Here is a 15,628-nt window from a genome sequence, read left to right on the forward strand (position 1 = left end):
TTTGGCATCACAGCGGAACCTGAATGGTAGAGTCGATTTCAACCTTTTGGGAGCCGAGTCATCGGCCGATGCTACTACAATAGGGACCATGATGCGCATACATGCCCAGTGCTCGACTTCGACATGTCGCCATACTCTGGTATAACAACATACATTGCCTTCACGGCACGTAGGGTATCAATGCGCAAGTCGGCAGTCGTATCGTGCTCCGAGTCTACCCAGGAAGCACCACACAGAGTACACTGTCAACCGTATCATGTATCGAGATCAGACAAGAGCTTGTTTGTTGATACTTCGAAGTCCATACCCAGGTCACACAAATTCATTCACGCTCACTTGATCCATCTCTATGTATGAAGCCTTCTACTTAAGGCTATATCAGCTGCTATACCTTATTACTAGTAGTAGCTTTCTATCTATGGTCAAGATCCAAGGCGCGGGCACAAAATCAGCGCGAGACGGAAGAGTAGGGACTGGTGCCTTGTGCATGTCTCAGCCAGGCAAGGAGGATGTCCCCACTTCTTTAAGACATACACTGACTCTGTACCTTCGGGTTTGGCAGAAGCTTCTGATAGGATTTATCAACAGCTCACATTCGGACGTCAACCCGAACTTCGGTACCGACACTCAAGAACCAGCCCCCATCTCTGGTCAACGTCCCTAACCGAACCACATCCACTTACTCCTTCGCCCCCGCCGGAAAATGTCCCTGCTCAATCTCCTCCATCCTCCCTACCTTCGCGCTCAGTTCCACCTCCACCGCCTCCCTCAAGCTCTCCTCAAAACCTTCTACCTTCGGGCTCCAGCCCAGCACCTTCCTCGCTCTGCTCGCCCTGCTCCTCGAATTCTTACCCGCCGCCCACCCAAAGAATGGATGAATCTCCCCCGCCTCCTTCTCACTTAGTACATCAACCTCTGCTGTGCTCAGAGCTCCCGCTTCGTGCATGAAATTCGCAACGGTCTTGGTGAGGGCACCCCACTCCAGCTCACCGCTCTCGGCGAAGTAGTACGCCTCGGGGCCCCAGTCGGCCTTCCCACCGCCGGCGGCAGCAGCTTCGGTAAGGCGGAAATACACGTCTGAGAGGTCGTGCACGTGCACGAAATTCCAGGTAGCCTCGCCTTTCTCAATCTGGAACGCTTTGCCGCGCTTTTTACTCAGCTCGATGAGCATGGGGACCTGTATGGTGCGAGTGTTTCCCGGGCCACGACCGACTCCAATGATAGCTGGAGGGCAGACAATCGCAGTTCTGACGTTGTGGTACTTGTTGCTGGCTTCGAGGACAAGTTTGTCGACAGGCCTGTGGATGACGGCGTCTGGGAACGAAGTGATGGTGCTGATGTCCGCCATGTCATCGTACACTTTGGTACCCTTGTTGCCGGCATTACCGCTTACGATGTCGTCGTAGAGCAAGTTGGCGGCGCCGCTGGTATGAATGAGGAAGCGAGTTCTGGTGTCAGAGCCGAGTCCTTCTAGAATGGCACGCACAGCTGGGGCATCGTCGGAGCTGGCGAAATGCAAGACTATGTCGGCGGCGGCGGATTCGTTCTTGAGAAGTTCAAGGCTGTTGAGGTCGCCTTCGACAACGCGGATGGACGAGTAGTCTTTGGTGGCAGAACCGAGGCGGCTCCGGTCCCTGACCAGGAATGAGTATTGCCAGTCGGGATGGGCTTGGAGAATGGTGTGGAGGGCATCACCACCGACGTAGCCGGTGACACCTGTAGCGAAGACTTTGATAGTCATAATAGTGGTGCTCCTTTGTCAACTGTTTTAGTAGTTGCTAGTCGAAGAAGATGGGTCGTATATATGGTCATTCGTAGACAGCTTTCAGAGCAGTTATAAGTCTAGGCGGTCATATACAGGGCACTGCATCATACTCTTTTGGGGGAAAGGGCATCAGACCATCGCTTAGCAATACACTGCTTAGCAATACACTTTATTCGGCGTCAACAATGCCATATGGCGGAAGCTACATCTTCCGTTAATGGTATACACGCTCAATCGTCAAAGGGTATGCTGCGGACGAACTCCGGGTGAGGGCTACGCAATGAGTACTAGCAGTGTTGTCTGGACAGCCCAATAGACGAGACTCGTGCGAGAGCATCTCAATCAGCTAAGTTGGAATGCATGACCACCAACCCTGACATAATTCCGGGCTCTTCACTCCTCTGTGTCACCGTAGATGTGGTTTGTGGAGGTCGACTGTGCTGTTTCAAACCTTGCGAGGCTGTACAACATGTGCAGTCGATCTTTGTCGTGCTTGGTGACACGCGGAGTACATTTGCTCGTGAGTCCACACTTCTCGTTTACACTGAGGACACGTGTGGCTAGATTCCGGCCAGCTTGTCTACCGTACGGCGGCTACGTGCGTTGTTGTACTGCATCCTCGCGGGGCCAGGCGCAACTAGTGCGTGAGAATCTCAATAGCAGAGTGCCCTCCATGTCGAGAGCACTGGCCAAGAGTGCAAGATAAGTGCGATGACGAGTCGCCTCGCCAAAGTTGACAGAACCGTGCTCAAGGTCTGTGCAGTAGTACATTGTGTTACCCTGGGATAGGCAATACGACGGCCAATTGTGCTACCTTCCGATCGCGTGCCGTAGAACACGATGTAGATTTCGACGGCGGAGAAATCTTTAGATTAGCAGCGGAGAATCGGTGCATTCCTACGATCTCGACGTGCCTTCCTCGGAAGGGATAGACGGAGACAACGATCTTCATGGACGAATCGTACCTTTCGGGAACAGACAAGTACTAAAGCTGCAAAGAGATCAGTCGCGCTGCTTCGAAGGGTTTCCCGAAGCTGAGACATTTGTTAACAATCTCGTGAGAAACGATCAGGACAGTCCAAACTTCCTTTTGGTGATGTGTTATTTCGAGTGTCTCGAGATTGCGTGATTAGCATCTTTCGACAGTGCAGGGCAGCTGAAAAGCGATATGACGCGGGCCGATCCAAGAAATGGCAGTGACACAGCACCGATTTGAAGCGGCACCATTATTATCGTGGGGCTGAATGTCAGTCAGCAACAGGACGAAAGCAAGGAGATCGGCGCTGGGTAAAAGCAAAGATGATGAGCAGGTCTGCATGAAGAGGATTGGTGGATGCGTGCAGTAACTCGATCGCGATGCAGCCCTATGCTTACCCGTACAACGTTCCATGACAGCACGGGCCCGTCCATTGGCACGTTGGGTATGCGAAATGCTGTGCAGCAAGCAAGCGATTCTCGATTCGCCGAGGCATACGGATGACGACAGGAACCGATGGGAGTGAATTGGTCTCTGGGATGCTGCCCTCGAAGATGCATGGCGGGGCTCTGACGGTATGCTGTTTTCGGATGAGGCTACACGGGGCGGCCAAGGCAGTCGGAGGGCTGAGCAGCTTCACCGTTCGGATAGGACTGCAACGCGCCACGACGGTGAGCAATTGAACAGGCGAGATTTGCGCGCCGACGAACCATGCGTGCCGGGACAAAGTCTTTGATGTAGCGAATGGTGGCCTACCGTTGGGGGTTGTTGGCCTTGCCGCGACGGATAATTGCCGAAGAAGTGAGCTGTACCCAACCCAAAGCGGCACGTCTTCGCTCGACTTGCATGGGCGCGACGCCCCCCTTCGAGTACACGTTGGATACATCTGCAGGCCGACGGATGGGTGCACGGCGTAGCAGCCGCGAGAGTATCGAGCCGTCAACAGAAAGTGTCTCTCGTGCAGCGCTTCCAAGGTTCGGACACGCCCACAGGCACGCGATGGCCGAAGCGACGGTCGGGCCGTCTAGGAGCCAGGCTAAAAGCCAGTAGCGGCCGGGTATCTCGGAGAGGCGACGGCAGTGTGTAGAGGCAGAATGGAACCAGACGGCGGGCGACAGCAAACGGTGAGGGCGGGCTAGACGCGGCTGAGAGCTGGTGGGCATGCGCAGTTACAGCGGCAGGCGATGATATGTACTTCCCAGGCCCATGCGCACAGCAGCGAGCCGGCGGCGGGACACAGTCGAGGTCATATGCAAGCAGCAAGCCGCCTGGGGTAGCGCCAGCGCACAGGCGCACGGCTCGCACAAGGTCCAAGGGGCCGCTCTTCCGGCCGCTCGGTCGCTCAGCGGGCCTGTTTGGTATTTGAGTGCCTACTCCCGAAAGCCTCGAGGCACGCCGAACATCTGCGACTGCAACAGCGCAACCAAACGGCGCTGCCACACTCACCAATCCCCCCCTGGCCGCGCGCGACGAGATCCCGTGACGCGCCGAGAGCTGCACCTGGCCGCCTGCCCCTTGCCGTGCGCCGTTGTGCTCGCGCTGGACCCCGGACCGAGTCACCCTGGGATTGGCCATACTCACACCTGCTGTCCCTCAGCTCATGACGGCCGTCGACGCCGCAGGGGCGCCATTGCGCAGTGCACCATCTCCACCACGGCAGCCTGCAGCAGATCCACCTCTCCCCTTCCCCAACCATGCAGGCGGCGACCTCGCCATCAACAGTCCAAGCATCACCTTCGTCGACGCCACATCCCGCGGCTTTTCCGGGCAGTGCCAACCACGTGAGAACCTCTGCCTCTGATACACCCAAACCGCGCGCGCGTCTGGCTTGCCACAACTGTCGTCGGAGCAAAGTGAGATGCGGTCCCAACACCGGCGAGATCGTCAGACCTTGTCCTCAATGTGCCAAAAGCAACAAAACTTGCACATGGCCAGACGACCTCAACTTCCCCAGCAATGGCGTCAAGAAGATCGAACCTGCTGTTTCTGAGGCTTCTCCGGATCATCGACTATCCGACTCTAGGAAGCGCAGGAAACCACCCAGCACTTCTTTCGAAAGGCCGTCCACGGCAGATGGCGACATCGATAACCTGTATCTACAGTTCACCGAGACCATCTGGGACGAGTTGTACAACATCTTCAGACAGCACTACGCAACCGAACTCCCCTTTCTGCATGAACCCACCTTTCTGAAGGACCTCAAGCGAACCGACGTGCAGAGGCTGCCTGCTTATTTTGCTCCTTTACGCCTTGCATTTCTTGCTCTCACCTTACCTTTCCATCCGGGTATTGAACGCCAAATGCCATTAGACTCTCGCCGGTATGCTCGAAAATGCGCCGAGGCGGCCGAGGCTAAAATTAACTTTTGCGCATTGTCTTCGCCGTCGATAGAGGTTCCGCAGGCTCTCCTGATGTAAGTCACATCATGGCAGATAGGACGCGCAAATGCTGACAGTGCGACAAAGGCTCAGTCTTCGCGCACTCATCGATGCGCACGGAGCGAAAAGCTTCATCCTCCTCGGGAGTGCGATCAAGACGATGCAGCTTCTTCGCTGCCAATTCGATGAGGAACTCGTAGACAAAGATCTCGACGACAAGATGCGATCGACCTCCAAGCAAGAGCCACGTGAAGATTGGCTTAATGAGCGACGCTTCATCTTAGAAGAGACTAGGCGTCGTACTTTCTGGAGCTGTTTCATCATTGACCGATATGTCAGTTACGGCGATTACAAACCACGTAGCATCCTGATGGGGGACCCTTCCATCTTGGTTCAATTACCTTGCAGCGAAGACCGGTTTGATCTTGGACTCAAGACCAAGACCAGGATGCTACGAGAATCGGACGAAGATTTCTTGAGCCGACGTCAAAAGTATTCTCAGCATCTCGAGGAGTACCAACACAGTCTTGAGAAACATAACCAAGGCTATCCGATCGACGCGAACGTCGAGTGGGAAGACGAAGATGCTCAGAGCCCACTTGTATGGCTCATCAAAGCATTGGATGTTTTTGGTGACGTTATGAGATATACATGCACTATCACCCGAAGGTGTGTTCATCAAATTTGGAATGCCGTCTGTGAATACTAATGTGTGTAGAGCTGACAAAGAAAACCCTTGGGATGAGTCGTCTGTCAATGATTTGAGCTTCTACAAGCTTGACAAGAAGTTGGACCAACTGATTAGTAAACTTCCGGTTAGTCTTAAGCTGACCCCTTCGGTGAGGGATGTCCACATTCACCGCCGGCGAGCCACCCCATACGTCCTCCTACACTTGACTTTGCTCATGTGCAAGATGGCACTGCACCGGGAATGGCTCCCATCCATCACGTTTCCCAAGGCATTTCCTACGGGCCCTGTCGACGGTCCCCGGTGGGAAGAGCTCAAGGAAGATTCTGAACGCTGGGCTCCAAACTTCTGGAAGGACAGTGCAAGGACCTTTTTCAGGGCGGTGAGAGACGGTTTTGACCTCTTGAAGACCTCTAAAGAGCGCGGGGCCTTGGTCGAAACGCCCTTGACTGTCCATGTTTGTTACACCGTTGCTTGGTCAAGTACGTCATGATGGTCCATTGATTGCTCACATCAAGACACTAATACTGCTTTTAGTCATGTGGTTAGCGTTTTTCCCCAACTTCGACCAAGACGGCCTTCTATGCCAAGGAACAGATCGTCCAGACGAGCTGGTTTTTGACAATTTCGAGCATGCCTTTGCCATTTTGCGTCATCTGCAAGAACGGATGAACATGGCACGTGCCCAAGGCGTAAGGCTGAGGAACGCATTCAGACACCACCTGGATACCCGGTCCGGATACACAGGAGATGCAGACTCACCCACGGAGGTGAAGATCTCCCATGGTCTCAAAAAGTACCTGGAATTGGAGAAGGATCACAAAGAGTTTGGCGGTGAAGTTACCGGAACAGACCCTCCAATTGAAGAACTCCCGGATCTTCGGGCGCTTCTCCGCGTATTGAATCAGGACGAGAATCCGACAGGCAGCGATCATAATAACGCTATGAAGAGCGAAGTAAAGAGCGAGCACAGTAACATCATTGAACGAGCACCGGCCTTGCGCTCTGCGCCTACAGACCCTCCCACTTGGGCATCGGTCAACAGGGAACCTTCGGTTTCAACCCACATGTCTCCTCCTCAACAGCACTACCAGCATGGACAACAACACCAATACCCGTCGGCCAACCAGCCGTCATCCTTCGGAGCCACCTCTGACATTCAACAACACTACGCAACAGTTGCTGCGCACAACTATCAGACGATTAGTAAAGAACGAGTCACTTCGAACACAATGGACCACCACTCCAACTATCCTGGACAATTTCCCCCCGCGAACGGCGTCTATGCGTCACCCATGAACGGAATGCTCGTCTCTGTTTATCCAAATGTAGATTGGGGCGAGCATGCGACTATGAGCGATCTGGGCCGCCAAGATGGTCAGACTTTCTCGGGCGACTTCTTTGGCCAATCCCAACCGCAGGACTACACTTATTATGCCCAACAGCAACACTCGACGCACCCGCATTACGGTGGGGCCTAGAGCTCGTAGCAACCTTGTCTTTACAGGGTTGCCATAAAATGAAGAGCTTCCCTACATGTCCTGCGACGCTAGGACAGATATCTGGGGAAGTTCCATGACTCTACTTAGCCCGATGTGTGCTTCATCTAATTGGACCGTCGTCACTCCTACACCTATGCGATGCTCGATCCATTTGTATTACTACCTACTCCCCGTTGCTGGTGGGCTCGATCCTCCTTCATCACGCGACTGCGATAGAACGGTCGCTTAACCCGTCCCATCTGGACATAACTTGGTTACGACGGCTTTGTGGAGGATATCTGGGCTAATCTCATTACTATGCTTTCACGGAAGGTCGTCTCACTTTCAAAGCTCCCCCTCTTCCTTGGAAGAGAGGGGTTGCGCGTGCGCGAGCAAGTTCGGTCTTTTGCGGTTGACGATGTGCAACGGCCTTTTTTTTCCTGTTTATGAATGACGTCTACCATGCACATGGAGGTACTTTGAACATATTGGTCAAACGATAGGCATCAAATATTACTGCCCGCTCACAAACTGAGCGCTCGTCGTTAGTGGCGAGGAACAGATTCAAAATGTCCCCTTATGCGTACATGCACCTTCCCTCTTGGTGGATATTGATATTGAATGTTGAAAGGTCATAGCCGCGTAAACACGCACGCGCAGGGCGGTCGAATGAGACATGTAGGTGATGGTTGCTTGGAGGCGTCCGGGGTAGAGTGAGACATGGGGCAGTCCCTCATTTCCGAGTCGCGTGCATGGCTTGGTCCTCGCACGCGCAACGCCCCTGCCGTCGTCCAGGCCTGACACGGATTAGCCGATACGCGCAGATCTCACTGCCGACGCCCGCCTTGCCTTACTCGACACGCCGTTGACGCATCGTCATGCTTCAACACCACACCCATCTCGCCAGCGCCCAGAGCTAGACCTGCACACCGCTTCATGCTTGACTCCGGTGACCTCGGCAGACACCAAGCATCACGCAGCCGGCGCGTCTCCCCTGCGCGGTTTTTGATGTTAATTTAACAGTCCAAGCCAGCGATCACAAGTACCGCAAGCGCGGCAAGGATGTCAGGCGTTGGTTCTTGGACGACAGCGCTTGAGCGATAAGATTTCCCGGTCCCCATCCCAGGCCATCTCCCTATAGCACACGCGCAGTATCCGGTGCTTTCATCTCTAGCACCGTGATATGCCCCGCGTTAAGTGGATATGCCCTGGGCGGTAACGCAGGAGAGGCCGTGGCGCCGTCTCCGAATCCCCATAAATTTAGTCCACGCGCGTTGGGCGGACGCTGCACCTTCCCAAAGACGATGGGAGCCGCTGTGATCTCGTGCTTGGCGGTTGCGGCTATCTTGCCGTTGAAGGACCCTGAGCATGGAGCAAGAGGTCGCGAGACGCTGCCACGAGGATAGGAGTAAGGCGTCATGGAGGCACTAATTTGGCAGGGACATGGTACTGGATCGAGTCGGGGCATCGTAGCGGTTACGTGGAGAGTGATAGCTAGGGGTATATTTATTGGAGCATAGACCCAGGTGTTGAGAGGTACGCGGTCTTCAAACGGCTTCAAGACTTCTAGGCTTCGCAACCATGAAGCATATTCTTAAAGGCGTGAGCGCGGTTGCGCTGGCTTGTTTGACTGCTGTAGCCCATGGCAGGGCTGTTGGGTATAGATCACCAACAGAATTCATCAAACCCTACAAGAGACAGGCATTGCAAGACGTTGTATGTGTGAGCTGATGGTGGGAGATCAATCAACACTAATTGCTTGTAGGTCACTTGGGACAAGGACACTATCTTCATCAACGGCGAGAGGCTCTTCCTCTACAGCGGAGAAGTCCATCCTTTCAGGTATCCATTCACCCGCGAAACCTACAGTGAACACTCAGCTGACTGATCTGACTTCAGACTTCCGGTCCCAGATCTACACCTCGACGTGTTCCAGAAGATCAAGGCTATAGGCTACAACGGCGTCTCCTTTTATATCGATTGGGCATTACTTGAGGGCAAGCCTGGTGAGTACCGCGAAGAAGGCGTCTTCGACCTCAAGCCCTTCTTCGATGCTGCTAGCGAGGCTGGCATCTATCTTATTGCGCGTCCTGGACCTTACATCAACGCGGAAGTCTCAGGCGGTGGCTACCCAGGATGGATTCAGCGGGTCAAGGGTACGCTGCGTACACGCGCGGAGGATTACCTCAATGCAACTGACAAGTAAGGCTATGCTCACCGAGGAATCATTCACGTGCTGATAGCTATTTAGCTACATGGCCAACGTCGGCAAGACCCTTGCTGCAGCTCAGATCACCAATGGCGGCCCACTCGTCCTTGTCCAACCTGAGAACGAGTACACATCCTCGACAGTGGAACCTTTTCCGGATGGATATTACATGCAATATGTCGAGGATCAGCTCCGTAATGCCGGCATTGTGGTACCACTCATCAGCAATGATGCTAGCAATTCAGGCCATAACGTACCTGGCTCTGGCGAAGGGGCCGTCGACATCTACGGCCACGATGGTTACCCTGTTGGCTTCGATTGCTCCAATCCTGAAGTTTGGGGCGATCAACAACTCGTCACCAACTATTATGACGTGCATATGCAGCAAAGCCCCAACACGCCCTACTCGATCATGGAATTCCAAGGTGGCTCATACGATCCGTGGGGTGGACCTGGCTTCGATAAATGTCTCCAGCTTGTCAACGCAGCGTTCGAGCGTGTCTTCTACAAGAACATTTACTCATTCGGCGTCACCATCTTCAATATCTACATGACCTACGGTGGGACCAATTGGGGCAACCTAGGGCACCCGGGAGACTATACTTCGTATGATTATGCAGCTATCATTGCAGAAGATCGTCAAGTCAACCGCGAAAAGTATTCCGAGCAGAAACTCCAAGCGAACTTCTTCAAAGTCTCGCCCGCGTATCTGACTGCTTCCCGAGGAAGTCTATCGACCACGCAATGGACAAACAACCCGGAAATCACCGTGACAGATGCTACCAACAACAGCACCAAGTTCTACTTTACACGCCACACTACGTACAACACGCTGGACTCTACGAGCTACAAGCTCACCATCCCGACCACAGCTTTCGGCAACATCACTGTCCCGCAGTACAATGGCAGTGACAGTCTTTCTCTCAACGGAAGGGATACGAAGATCCATGTCAGTGACTATGACATCGGGGGCACAAACCTCATTTACTCTACCGCTGAGATCTTCACCTGGCATAAGTACGATGACCGGACTGTCCTTGTTGTATACGGCGGTCCAGGCGAGACGCACGAGCTTGCTATTGCGGCGACTGGTCTGGATGTCCTCGAGGGCGATGTCAAGTCTACTTCTACTAAGGGCTATACGCTGCTCAACTTCAAGGCGGATGGCCCGAGGAAGGTTGCCAAGGTTGGCGTCGACAGTGACTTCATCTACGTGTATATGCTCGGTAAGTCAGTCCTGGTGTGATGACCGATATATGCAGGACGCTAACCAACACAGACCGCAACTCTGCCTACAATTACTGGTCGATCGACCAAGAGCCTCATTCCAACGCCGACGCCATCATCCTCAAAGCTGGCTACCTCATGCGCACAGCCAACGTCGACGGCACCACACTCGACCTCACTGGCGACGTGAACGCCACAACGCCCATTGAGATCCTCGGCGGCGCACCTTCAGACCTCTCCAAACTAACTTTCAACGGCAACGAACTCTCCTTCAACACCACTGATGAAGGCGTCGTCAACTCCAACATCGCCTTCTCTCCCCCCACCTTAAACATCCCCGACCTCAGCAGCCTAGAATGGAAATACATCGACTCCCTCCCCGAAATCCAATCCTCCTACGACGACTCCGCCTGGAAAGACGCCGACCTAGAGGAGACATACAACTCCTACCGCTCACTCAACACCCCCACTTCCCTCTACGGCTCAGACTACGGCTTCAACACCGGCATGCTGCTCTTCAGAGGACACTTCACCGCGTCCGGCGCAGAAAAGACGTTCTTCATCGACACGCAAGGCGGCGCCGCGTACGCCTCATCCGTCTGGCTCGACTCCACCTTCCTAGGCTCCTTCCGCGGCGCAAAAGGCGTAGACTTCGCCAACTCCACATTCACCTTGCCGTCTCTGACGGGAAACAAAACATACGTCTTGACTGTGCTGGTGGACAACCAGGGCCTCGACGAAACGTGGACCATCGGCGAGGATACGTCCAAGAACCCGCGCGGCATCATGGACTACGACCTCGACGCGCACGACAAGGAGGACGTTAGCTGGAAACTCACGGGTAATCTTGGAGGCGAAGACTACGTGGATAAAACCCGCGGGCCGCTTAACGAAGGCGGCTTGTTCGTCGAGCGTAACGGGCTGCACCTCCCCGGCGCGCTGGACTCTGATGCTAGCTGGACAAACTCCTCCGGCCCTGTTGAGTCCGGCATCGCGAAGCCAGGCGTGGGCTTCTTCGGCGCGGAATTCGAGCTCGATATCCCCGGGGGGTGGGACGTCCCGCTGTCGTTCACGTTTACCAATTCGACGACGACTGCGCATCGCGTGTTGCTGTATGTGAACGGGTGGCAGTACGGGAAGTACGTGAATAATATCGGGCCGCAGACGGTGTTCCCTGTGCCGCAGGGGATCTTGGATTACAATGGGACGAATTACCTGGGTGTGGCGGTGTGGGGATTGGATGAGGGGGAGACGAAGCTCGGGGGACTGGAGTTGGGTGCTGATGCTATCATTGCTTCGGGGATGGGCGAGGTTGGCAACGTGGATGGCTCAACATATGAGGAGAGAGAAGGGGCGTACTGATTCGTATGACTTCGTTCGCCGTACATATCGTAAACCTTAATGTCCAATATCATTATCCTGCATGAGTATGCGACAAAAGTGTGGATCCTTCTCCGAAACTCGCAGCCCTCCTCCGCCTCTCGCTCTCCCATACCTCCTCCCCTCTGCTCCCGCTCTTTCTCAGACGCTCGCCTGCCATCACCGCGCTGGACACGCCCTCCGTGGGACTCTCTTTCTCGCCTTGCCTCCCGTTCTTCCGCCGCCGTCGCACGAGTTGATACCCCCTATCCAGCTCAACTTCCACCGCGCACCTAACCTTCAGCGCGCCCACCGCCGGCCACACGCTCTTCTCGCCCCTCCTTATCCAATAGTCCAGCGCATCCTTCGTCGGATTCTCCAGCAACCGGAAGAAATCCCGCGGGGTGAGCTCAGGCACGAGCGTCAGACTCGGACCGGGGATATTCTCATCAAGCAGAAACCTGCGTATGCTCGGGGGCAAGATACCTAGCTCATTGAGCTGGTGAAGCCGGTGCTGGATTTCCATGACGATGAGGCGCAGGACGGGCATGCTGAGCTGGTATCTCCTGCCGTCTTGTTTGGGGTTGGGGTGGTGCAGGTCGGAACGGAGGAAGGGGGCGAGGTAGGGACGTGCTTGGGAGACGATGAAGTGGTTCACGTTAAACAGCTCCGCTATTCTATGAAGCGGCGATTCTCTTGTGTCTGCGTACGAGGCGTGGGTCCAGGGGCGGAACGTAGTAGATAGCGAGGGCGACCAGGGTGTGATGTTTCCGGCGTCGTCTTTGCAGAGGAGGGTGACTTGTTTGTAGAGGGTGGAGGAGGCGTTTGAGGCAAGGGCGGCGGACCAGATGAGTACGTTGGGCGCGGTGAGGTAGTTTAGGAGGTCGGGGACGCCGCCGCCGCCAGTGGTGGAGACGGTGATGTTCAGGACGCGTTTAGTCTTGAGGTAGGCTTCTTCGAAGGTGAGGTCTGAGACGTTGGCGCGGACAACTTGTTCTAGGACGGATACGTCCAGGAAGTAGCCGTCGCGAATGAAGCGCCTGATACGCCGCATGACGGTCTGGTACCATGTGCCTTGCCTCGAGGCTTCGACTTTCCCGGTAAAGGCTGTGAGGTCGATGCTTTCGCCTTTGAGGAAGTCGAGCAGCTCGTCTTCGGTGTGGACGCCGACAAGTGCTGCAATCAGCGCGCCGGTCGCTGTTCCAGAGATGATACGAGGTAAAAGGCCGCGTAGATGGAGCGCTTTTACTACACCCAGGTGACACAACCCGAAGATGGCGCCGCCTTGAAGGACAAGGACCGAACGTCCAAAGGCCTGGCGCGTGTCGTGCAGCACATCCAGCTTGTTTTGAGTTGTAAGTCCCGAGTCCGCGGTCACTGGGTAACTCGTAACATGGTCCACAGCGAGCGCGACCTGCGTGATGTAGTCCTCGATCAACAGTTTGGTACCGGCGTATGCTCTGTTGAACAGCCTCGAAGCCGTTATGTTGCCCAGATTCCGCACCAATCCACTTCGCAACAGCGACACAAGTCCCAGTATGTCATCTTCCTCGCGAGCCGTAGTTATGGCCTGCAACCGCTGGTATATGAGGCGGTAATCGTAGTATTTGGACGTAGGATTCTGGCGCCAGAGGTCGTAGCCAAGGACCTCGTCGAGCTGGAAAGCCGCGGCTTCATATTCCTCGTAAAGATTGGAGTCGGCGAGCGCTTCAAGGAGGACATCGCGGGGTTCCTTTGCGGCCCACCAGGAGGATATTTGCTTGAAGAACGGTATTAGCATTTCCGCATGAAGCTCGTCGGGGGACGTACCAGCTGCCAGAAGAGGAACACGTCGACGACACAAGCCCAAACGGTAGCCGCAATGGCGGCCAGGTTAGCCCGTCTCGGCTTCGACATGATATCGCCAGGTAATCAACGGCGGCTGCATGATTTGTTGCGGTCGCGGGGCAATGCCTCTTGGAGCGATGATGCTCAGGCCGCCTTTCACATGTCGGGGTTGCTGGGGTGCACGGGCCATGTTCACAACAACGACATGGATGTCTTTCTCCTGTTCTTGCCGACTCTCGATCTTCACATGTCTGATGTGGCTCCATGAACATCTGATCAACGGCTTGCAGAACTGCCATGCCTTCAAGTAGGAAGATGCAATACTCATATTTGAGGATAAATCGGAAAGAGCATTTATCTGAGGAAAGCCCTGACATGTGTACCACGATACTGAGAAGACAGCGCCAGATGTTGGATCCAGGCGATCATGAAAGTCAGAGCAGTCTTATTTCCCAGGTATCTTCTCTGCCCAAGCTGTACGAGCCCGCGCCCTCAAGCTGTGTTCCATCCGTTTGAACCAGTCTTCTGCTTAGTCCAACTACTTTAATGCACAGAAGAATGTTCCATTGTCTCTCCGGTCTGTTTTGGACCGTTCTGACACACATGAGAAGTATTTCGAACATGAACGAGCCTCAGGCTCACACGTAACCGGGCTTTTGGATGACAGCTGCATTGCAGTGTTAGAAAGAAGTCGAAGCCTTTGTAATTAACTCACATTCTGACTTGTTGGCGCACGAAGACACCGGATAGAACGTAGTTGGATGGTGGAGGCAGGAAGCGATGTCGTGGTAGAAGAAACGGCTCGTTCCCCGAAGACCATTGTTAGGTAGGTGATTGAAGACGTGGCGTGCCTTCTTGAGTCAGCTTTTTCCTGAACGTGAATGCATGAAATTGAAGAAGTGTATGTGTTTAGGGCATACGTGCGTTCCCACTCTCTCATAAACGACGCCCCTCAGTTCGCCATCTCCTCGAACCTCGACACACTCAACCTTCAAAGCTTGCTCTTGACCCATCTTTCCCTTGTAACTACGCATCTGCGTTTTGCACGATTTCCAAATCTCATCGAGCTGTGCACTGATCGGTCCCAAAGGTCTCGCCGTTGCCGCTAGGTCTACCAGCACACTCTCTAAGAAAGCAACGAGGCAGGACCCTTTGCATACGTGAAGGCAGTATCCTGCGACAGGAACACCGAGGTACCAATAGATACGCTCACGAAGCTCTCGAGGAAGTCGCTCAAGGCGCGACGGTCCCGCGAGTGGAGGCGAGAGGGCGACGTCCATGCGTGGAATGGACATGCTCGAGTTCGAGTTTGAATCGTGGGTAGCGGGTGGAGATGAGGACATGGTCGTAGTATTGGTCTCAAACTGTTGTTGTGGGTGTGACGAGGTGGAGTTTTGTAATTAAGAAAGCGCAAACGCAGCAGTGAGAGAAAACGTAGGTGAAGTGGTTGTCGTAGGCGCCACAGCCAGCTTTCACTGATAGTAAAGACAGACTTTAAAAAGACCCCAGATGTCTCCAAGCTCCCGGAAAATGTGCAGATATCCATTTGCGTGTCCTCCGTAAGTGGTGTTGATGCAAGGCCCGACTAGTAGACTTAGACTTGCGGTGTCGATAGCGATCGCCATGGTCGGACCATACATCAGAGATGAGTCCACAGGATGCAAGCAAGATCGGCATCCATATTATAATATTACAAGTGAGGTTTATATACGCGCCGC

At 54.3% G+C, this 15,628-nt stretch overlaps 4 protein-coding genes across 4 annotated transcripts; 2 read left to right on the top strand and 2 right to left on the bottom strand.

Moving 5' to 3' along the window:
• Window positions 1–679: 679 nt before the first annotated feature.
• On the bottom strand, window positions 680–1,741 carry N0V89_005010 (uncharacterized protein; the record flags this gene model as incomplete). Its single annotated transcript, XM_056213790.1, has 1 exon — window positions 680–1,741. One exon carries the CDS (start codon window positions 1,739–1,741, stop codon window positions 680–682), a length of 1,062 nt encoding a protein of 353 aa, XP_056071057.1.
• A 2,694-nt stretch (window positions 1,742–4,435) lies between these two features.
• Window positions 4,436–7,288, top strand: N0V89_005011 (uncharacterized protein; the record flags this gene model as incomplete). Its single annotated transcript, XM_056213791.1, has 4 exons — window positions 4,436–5,154; window positions 5,213–5,788; window positions 5,838–6,166; window positions 6,345–7,288. The coding sequence occupies 4 exons, from the start codon at window positions 4,436–4,438 to the stop codon at window positions 7,286–7,288; spliced, it is 2,568 nt and encodes an 855-aa protein (XP_056071058.1).
• Window positions 7,289–8,869: 1,581 nt separating this feature from the next.
• N0V89_005012 (uncharacterized protein) lies at window positions 8,870–12,086 on the top strand (the record flags this gene model as incomplete). Its single annotated transcript, XM_056213792.1, has 5 exons — window positions 8,870–9,004; window positions 9,054–9,130; window positions 9,188–9,490; window positions 9,540–10,723; window positions 10,777–12,086. The coding sequence occupies 5 exons, from the start codon at window positions 8,870–8,872 to the stop codon at window positions 12,084–12,086; spliced, it is 3,009 nt and encodes a 1,002-aa protein (XP_056071059.1).
• A 52-nt stretch (window positions 12,087–12,138) lies between these two features.
• TGL3 (triacylglycerol lipase) lies at window positions 12,139–13,863 on the bottom strand (the record flags this gene model as incomplete). The annotated part of the gene is made up of 1 exon (XM_056213793.1): window positions 12,139–13,863. One exon carries the CDS (start codon window positions 13,861–13,863, stop codon window positions 12,139–12,141), a length of 1,725 nt encoding a protein of 574 aa, XP_056071060.1.
• Between the last annotated feature and the right edge of the window lie 1,765 nt (window positions 13,864–15,628).

This window comes from Didymosphaeria variabile, assembly GCF_027946475.1.
Source record: "Didymosphaeria variabile strain IMI 356815 chromosome Unknown scaffold_4, whole genome shotgun sequence".
NCBI classification, from domain to species: Eukaryota; Fungi; Ascomycota; class Dothideomycetes; order Pleosporales; family Didymosphaeriaceae; genus Didymosphaeria; species Didymosphaeria variabile.